General features: G+C 39.3%; 1 protein-coding gene across 1 annotated transcript in view; it reads right to left on the minus strand.

Moving 5' to 3' along the window:
• The window catches only part of LOC118340909 (complement C3-like), a 94,134-nt gene that overhangs the window by 29,138 nt on the left and 56,564 nt on the right, over positions 1 to 8,432 (minus strand). Inside the window, exon 11 of the mRNA XM_035679072.1 lies at positions 4,806 to 5,054. Coding sequence (XP_035534965.1) covers positions 4,806 to 5,054 — 249 coding nt within the window. The remainder of the gene's footprint in view (positions 1 to 4,805; positions 5,055 to 8,432) is intronic.

An 8,432-nucleotide genomic window follows, 5' to 3' on the forward strand; every position in this document is an offset into this window, starting at 1 on the left:
GCTAACGCATGCATAAAGGGGATATAACGGCATTGACAGGTGACTGGTGAAACGCAGCAGTACCTGAATAAAATAACAGATTTCTCTGCGTTTGAACATTGTTGGAAACATTTGGGATAATGGAAGACCACAACTCAACTACATATAGGACATAGAGCTAGAGTTTATAGACATTTCAATGCAAAAATGTAACATAACTTTAATTAGTATTGAAACAGGAAAGGGACAAACCCAAATTCAGAGCAATGTGTAAAATATCCCTCTGTGCTGTAGCTCTAAACTTCCCTTAATTGAAGCAAAGCTAAAACAACCTAATCTCACTCCCAAGTTGTCAAACACGGCCTTTTGTTTAGTGGCCTTCTGCTTCAAAATATGATGCTGAAGGTATTCCTCTTGCGTCATTTCTAGACCTGCCAGCCTTTAAAGTCAGGTGACATATTATTAAGAGCCAAAAAAAAAGAAATATGAAAAAAATGAAACCATACAGTAGCAGATCAGACAACTTTTTTTGGGGGGGATAGTGATTTGTAAAATGAGGGGCACTGATAAATTATATCATGCTGATTGGAACCTCAGATCCTGAAATGCTTAAATTTGTGTTGTTCTGTTGTTTAATTGGAGGTCTGGTTCAGAATTCTATGGAAGGCGAGGACGGCTGTGCTTGATATAATTTTTTAAATGTTAATTATTTTATTATCTTGAGGTAACAAAACTTATCCTAAAAACTAATACATGATTTAGGGGTTTCGAGGAGAATTTTATTTGTTATCTTGCAATTCTGACAGTGTAGAGATGAAACGATGAGATGCAGAATGTTGTCATCATTACATTTATTTATTACAATTTACCTTAAATGTATCAAATATATTGCAGACCAGAACAGGCTATGATGAATCCTAATTCTATAAAAAAAAAGAACTCTACTGAAGCTGCTCATAGTCAGAGAAGCAGTTTCGTGATATCACACAGCCGGGTGAAGGGGGCGGATGATGAGAGAGAAGTAATATGCGAATCTTATATTTCTCTCCCTCAATTTAAATCTCACAATTTACACCAACTTTCCCTCTCAGTCACAGAAAGCAGCGCGCCATCCATATAAGCAGAAATAACCTTGAACATATCTTCTGCTTTATTAATACAGCTCAGTCAGGACTAAGCTTATTTGAGGCCGAGCCAGCAACTGATTACCTTGTCAGGGAACCTCGGCTCAGCAGCCGCAGCATGTGGCAACTTTAAAGGCATACAGTATGTACGGTCAAACAGAACAGAATACGTCTCCTGTATATTTGATCAAATGTCAAGCATCTCCTGGAATTTCAGTCTCATTATTTTGAGTTTGTTGTTGGCCAGTTGTTAAATGGTTGGTTTGTGCAACGTTTGTCTCTGCTGCTACTGAGATAGATGTGAAATTTGGTATGTATATGCAGGTTTTCCAGCGGATTATTCCTGAGAATTTTGTTTTTACCAACTGACCTTTCCTTTAGTGGCACCATCAGGTTACAATTTCCCCTTGATCCACACAATTTCCATGAAATGTCCTCACTGTCAGCTGTCGTATACAGTATCAGTCACTTCCTGATTGCAACTTAATAAAAGACTGTGAAAATCATAAAAAAATCATGATGTGAAAACTCTGTTGCTAATTATTAGTTACTGAGCTACTAACCTTATAGATAGTGCTTATATAGTCCTAGTTTTAGTACCAGTTTGTACCAGAAAAAGAGCTGAGGATAATGTAGAACCTTTAACAGTAGGGCACTCTTCACTTCATTTTAATGGCAATATAAATATACAGTAACAAGCAACGCAGTAACAGAATCTTGATTCATATTTGATCAGCACTGCCTAGTTTGACAGTTTGATCTGAGTCTTGGACAGACTAACTGAGAATGACTTGTCATCACTAGGTAGCCACGCCCTAAAGCATACCCTGTTTTATCATCGATTTTCTCTGCCCACTAATGATATACTGTTAAATTGTTGTATCTTGCTAAACCCGACAATCCAACAATCACAAAGATTGATTGACTGCAAATGGCCAGATGTCCAATGTGCAGGGGGGTGAAAGTAGGTAGGATTTGAAATTCTCCCTCTGGCTTTCGTCCATTGTGTCCTGCCTCTATCTATCGTAGCAGGATTTTGCTCAGACAGAGCATATCACTGCCATGCCGGGTGAATTTTGGCTGTTACAGAGGCAATTCAGAACACCTGTGAACACTTCAGCCTTGAGACGTGTTCAGATGACATTTTGTGTGACTTGTGTGTTATTTAAAGGGGGTGTCAGTCATTCTGGTGAATGTATGAAAGATAGTAGATTACTGAGTCTCCAATGCTTTGACAACCTAGGAACAATTTTTCTCCACAATGTCTGATCCCACCTTCAAACATGCTTTGCTGTGGCAAATAATAATTTGACACAATTCTATATGTAGTTTAACAATGCCATCTTTCTACATATGACCAATTTTCCTTTCAAGTGGGCCTGTGAAGGTTTCGGAGCCACAACCTTGCTGCTTGAAAAGCTCCGGCCCTGTGAGGAGCAGAGGGGCTGATCAGGTGTGTCACTCTGACAGCGCAGTGTGAGGGGCTGCCGCTGCCCTTTATTAGCGATACCTTCAAATAGAGCAGCACTGAAATCGTGTCAGTGCTGACCTTCACCTTGACCAGATGTGATTAACTCCTTAAGGAAGAAGGAAGGTGCTCTGTGGATGTGTCGTGGCACAGAGCTCATCACATGTGAAATATTTTCCTCAGCAAAATTGCCATACTTTACTGGGAATACAAGGATGTTCTGCTTTCAATACTGCTGCCTTTTTGCGATGATGACGGTGATAACAACATGGGAGAGGTGGGAGGGGAAGTGGGGCTGCACATAAAGGAAGGACATGAGGCTGCAGAATATAGATGAGGTAGTAAACAGTTGTTGGGGCTGCCTGTAATGACAGTTTGTCATCATTTCAACGGGTGCAGCTGAAACCACATGCAGCTAAAATGACAAATTCTATGACGCTTTGTGTCTGAAAATTGGCCTGACTGAATGGCGGGGGAAGCGGTCACCCAGAGCCGAGGGCTGAGGATGTGGATCTTAAACTGTATCAAAGAGCGAGCAGGCTCCTGGAAAATCTCTCGCAGAGCCAGAGAAAATTAACCTGCGAGAGTCCAGTCCCCATTACTGCATCACTGGCAGAGGGTCACCATCTGGCAGAGATCTATTGCACAATTACCTGAGGCGCTACAGTGACAGTCTGCAAAATAAAGGCCCTCAGATGGAATCATAGAGGAGCAGCTGAATTCTATAACCAGGAGCTGGGTCTGAAAATACAGATGTACTCTGGCCTTTTTGAAAGCACCAATTTTGCTGCAAACTTGCAGCATCAAAGCAATTGCTTGCCTTACTGTTGCTTCATTGATGTTTGAAATTGAATTATTTGTGATACATTTTCTGTTTACTTCTTGGCAATATCGGGTCTGGCTGCAATACAGTGTTTGTTCATTTTTACTTCTAACATTTTACAAACAAGAGAAGCATCTCCTGAAGAAGATGCACTGTTTTTGCTGTGTGAATTGATGCTGATTGGGGTGACTTTTATAATCATATGAAAACTTAAACTATTGACGTTGATGTTTTGGCTGAATTACAGATGCAGTGAGAGTTAATGAACTTCTATAGAGGATCTATTGTCAGTAATGAAATATAATATTCATATTCAGGTATGAATAATATGTCTATAATATAATGGTAATTGTTGTGTTTTTGTTACCTTAGAGTGAACTGTTTTTATCTACATATGCCGCGGGTTGCCTTCCATGGAGTCTTCTTCTCCTGTAAAACCGTGTCATGGCGCTGGCACAGACAGCAGTACAATCTAAAATTCAAGCTGTTAGTTTTAGGAGAAGCGGCAGAATTAGAGAGTATTTTCATCTGTGATGAGCAAGAGTTTTGTGGTAAATGAACTAAATGCCTGTCCCCAATAAAGGCAGGGTGAGTTCAGTGATTTAAGCAAATAAAAGCCTGGGCTATTATGAGAAGTTTTAAATTAATTATGAACAACTCATTAATTGTATGTCATCAGTGTGCAATACTGAGCATTTTGATATATCAATATATGAGTTTGTGCTGTACATAGTGTACAGTATTAAAAGTAGTTTATTCAGATTGCCAATAGAATTCTGGTAGTACAGGACGAGAGTCGTGTATGGAAGAATGATAATGGTCGAGGAAAGGGGTAAAAGAGAGTCAATTGCACAGGGATGAATGGGTGCAGAGACCAGGGGGTCGACTATCAGGGTGGGGGCATGTCTCGATCATTGACAGTATATAATTAGTGGACAGAGCTTCCGTTGCCTGCAATAACAACTGATACCACGCAGCCTTATGGAGAAATAAGCCGACTTCTCACTTGATTTATTAGCGCAGTAAAGAGTTTCCTAATGAGTTTATGGTCTCAATCTCTAGTTTCAGTCTTCTCCCATACAGCATGCTGTTCATTGAGTAAATGATGGTCCCATATTATTGTTCCATTTAGAGTAAAATAGACCATTAAAAGCCAGGGTATGCTTATTGTGAGTCCGTCCAGCTCAACGCACAAAACTCAGATCAAACTGTCAAACTAGGCAGTGCTGATCAAATATGGATCCAGATTATGTTACTGTGTTGGCTATTTCTCTCCTAGAATCGTTTCAGAAACGTATTTTAGTGTACTGTTTAGCTGTAATATGAGATTGTATGTGACCATGCGAGCCACCATTGTTTCCTTGTACGGACAAGTTGAAACTGTGCAGCCAATAAAAGAAGCTCAACTCACAGTACATCACCGCTGCTGACTCCAAGGAAAGGGCAACCATAATGCCAAATGGTAAAGCGGTACTCCACAACCAATGGGTGACGCCACGACGGGTTCACACTTGTTGTCGATGAGCTTACAGCTTCATTGTCTCCTTGTGGTTCGCTAACACAGGGAGAACCTGCAAGCTCCACACAGAAAGGTCCTGGGATGATGCCAAGGTTCAAAAGCAGAACCTTCTGCTGTGACACCACTGAGCCGCCGTGCTGCCTGCTGAGATGGGAGAGAGTGGGGAAGGGTAGTGAGACAAAGACATATCTAGGTGTGCACAGGTGATTGAATTAACGAGGCACGGGCGATAGGATTAGTGAGAAAGGCGTGGTCTTCATTTATTCCACATAAGAAACCTTTGTGTGATCTTTATCTCATTAAAAGTATGTGCAGTTTAAGAGTTATGGACAGTGTTTTAAAGTCCCACTGCATAACTGCAAATGAGATTTCATAAAAAATTCATGGCAATTAGCAGCGATGCACACAGCAATCAAATATCGTATTTTGTTCTGGAAATGTTTCTCTAAATAAACATTCAAATTTATGGAAATATTAGAAACAGCATAAAATCAGGTACATAATATATGTGCATGTGTAGAATATGTATGAGTTACAGGTAAGAAAAAAAGGCATGGAAGAAGAGCTTTAAGCAACAATCACATTAAATTGTAATTGCCTCTGCAGTAGTGTAACATGGCACAAAAAAAACTAAAAGACTACATAAGAAAAGACAAGATTTTAACAATGGTACACATCCGGGGTCATAAATTAAGGCAAAGTGGAGCCTGATACGCTGTCAAAAGGCCTGAACGACAAAGTTTTCTCAAAGTAAACCTCTTTGAGGGAACACGACAGTTCTTTATGCCTCACTGGTAAGCCAGATTTGCCAAGAACGTCAGGCTGGAAATTTGTGGTCTGAAACCTTATCCTCTGCAATCTGTGTCAGTCAAATCCATCTGACAAGTGGCATTTGAGACAGAGGGCTTATTTCTTCGTTTTGCACAATCACAAAACAGTTTTGTCTGGAAGGAAATGCTTTCTGATGAGCAAGGTAGGAAAACAATATGGCTGTGCTGACAAGTCTTTATCTGGTGTCTGTGAAAATGTTTTGCAGCTAAAATACAACCGAAGGGAACATGTCATGGAATAATATTCTAGGTGACAAGTTGTTGATTGGAAATATCAGGCAGATAAAGGCTGGGAGAGGGCAAAATTGATTGGATTTGAATAAACGAGCATTTACTTTCCAACTCTTTTGAATTCAGACTTGGAGTCTGTACAAAGGAGATTAATATGTAATAAATAATATTAATAGATGAGATAAGATAAGACAAGATAATATTTTATTGATCCCCGGGGGGAAATGCACATGTAACAGATAAAGAATTATTTGAATTAAATAAATAAAAGATAAAGTAAGAGATTAAAGAATAAAGGTTTGAAGATATGTTACTGTTTAATATGTGTGCGATAAATGTCTTTGCCTTCATGCAGCAATTCAGGCAATTGCCACCCTCAGGCAAAGCTGGCTCGCTAAATGGGCAAAGTGGGTGACTGCCCCAGGGTACGCAAATGCCTTAGGTTCACTGCATGTCAACTGTCTTCTGGTAATTTGATTAATTGTGAATTTGTGAGGCAATTTGCCTTACTGAAGTAATAATAATAAAAATTACTAAACTTTATTTATATAGCACCTTTCAAAAAACAGTTCCCTTGTTAACCTGCCATCCCCCCCTCCATCCCCTAATACTGAGGTCACTGATAGGCGGACTGCAGTCTGGGTCCAGACCCAGATTTGATTCTATCTGGACCAGAACCATTAACCAATAAGTTATTGAGAATTATGCAATTTGGCAGATCATTTCTATTTTAACTAGCGCAGATTTTCTAGCCTTGTGCTGGTTTAGCGACCCAGGATATTACCAGACCAATTACATGCATCGTTAATCATTTTACGTGATGTTACTCAGCCAGTCAAATCTGTGCATTACGATAGGCATAATGAATAGAGTGAGTGAGATACACACAGGGGAGAAACAAATGAGAGACAGCAGTCAGACTCAGAGAAAACTAGAACTGGCCCCTTATAGTTGAGTTATTTGCTCTTAGAGAGTTAAGAGTTAAGTCTTAAGAGTCTTTTCATCAGTCAGATAGTCACAGAAAAACAGAAATGTCAGACTCTGTTTGGGACCTGCACCTTGTCACCAGGACGGACGTATCAGAAGATTGTTGCAACACAGACCTTGTCGTGTTTTGAACAAGACAATTAAATTAAAATTAATTAAACGAACTAAATGTATAGTGTCCTTGCTGGTTGTTCTGACACATTTAGAATCATTACCGCTTTTTCTGTTAGCGTTAACAGGGTGGTGCTCAAATATAGATATTTAAATAATTAAATTAATATCATAAACATGCTATGACTAGTCGACTATTGACTTTATCTAATGATTACTAGTCGACTCTGAAAATGTTTAGTCGGGGGCAGCCCTAGAGAAAAGTAATTTGCTCTAAAATGAAGAAACATCATAATGTCTAACTCCTATTATAAATCACTGCCATTATACTGAAGAAGCCTAGTAGTAAATATGTTTTTGGGGCTTTTTTTCCTTTATTAGATAGAACAGTTGAAGATGGACAGGAAGGGGGAGAGAGAGGGGATGACATACAGTCACAGGTTGGAGTCCTGCCCGTGGCCCCTGCAGCAAGGACTTGGTACATGGTACATGGGGCGTCAGCTCTACCAAGTGAGCTATCCAGGCACCCCAAGTACTTCATTTTCCAAAAGCTCTGATATGATTAATTATGATTATGATTAAATGCAGCAATTGTTTTACTTGAAATATAATATATATATATATATAACTTTTTTTTTTATTTGACAGTCAGTTGTTACACATACACTACACTACATACAGACATTTATACAACTACTAGACTACTTCAGTGTAATAATGTAAGTTAGACATTATGACATGGCATTAGACATTGTAATTGCACCTTTGCTCTCACTCCTGCTTTTCTTTCAGTTTAGTTTTGGATCTAGAATATTCATTAAACTATAAACTTATTGTATCTATTACATCTACATTACATCTATTACACAAACTAACAGTTTAGTTTGTGTCTTGACCTGCATTTCTGGAGATGTCTCAACATTTCTTTATTTCCTCCCACAGACACGCTATCATTCCAAGGCAAACTTGGAGGCCTATCAGCTTACATTAAGCCAGCAACTAAAATTGAGTTTGCACTTTGACTCTGATGTTCAGTGGGGAAGGGAAAGGGGGGGTTGTATCCTGCTTTCTCCAGCCAGAGAACATTTCAAAAATAAGGTTGTTCCTTTCACAAGGGTGACCTAGCAAAAGTAGTAAATGCCCTACTTTTGTCTCATCTAGATTATTGTAAGGCATTATATTTCACTCTCAGCTAAAATAGCATACACTGGTACAAAAGGCAGCTGGTACCAAATGCAGCTGCACAGCTTTTAACTGGATGAACACTTTACTTTTGTTTGAGCTGCCGTCCATTGGCCCACACTTACATTTCAAATGGACTTTAGAATTGTTTTAATATTCATAGTCTCTAGAGCAGGGG

Source organism: Morone saxatilis, unplaced genomic scaffold, assembly GCF_004916995.1.
Source record: "Morone saxatilis isolate NCDOM2014 unplaced genomic scaffold, NCSU_SB_2.0 Contig7, whole genome shotgun sequence".
NCBI classification, from domain to species: domain Eukaryota; kingdom Metazoa; phylum Chordata; class Actinopteri; family Moronidae; genus Morone; species Morone saxatilis.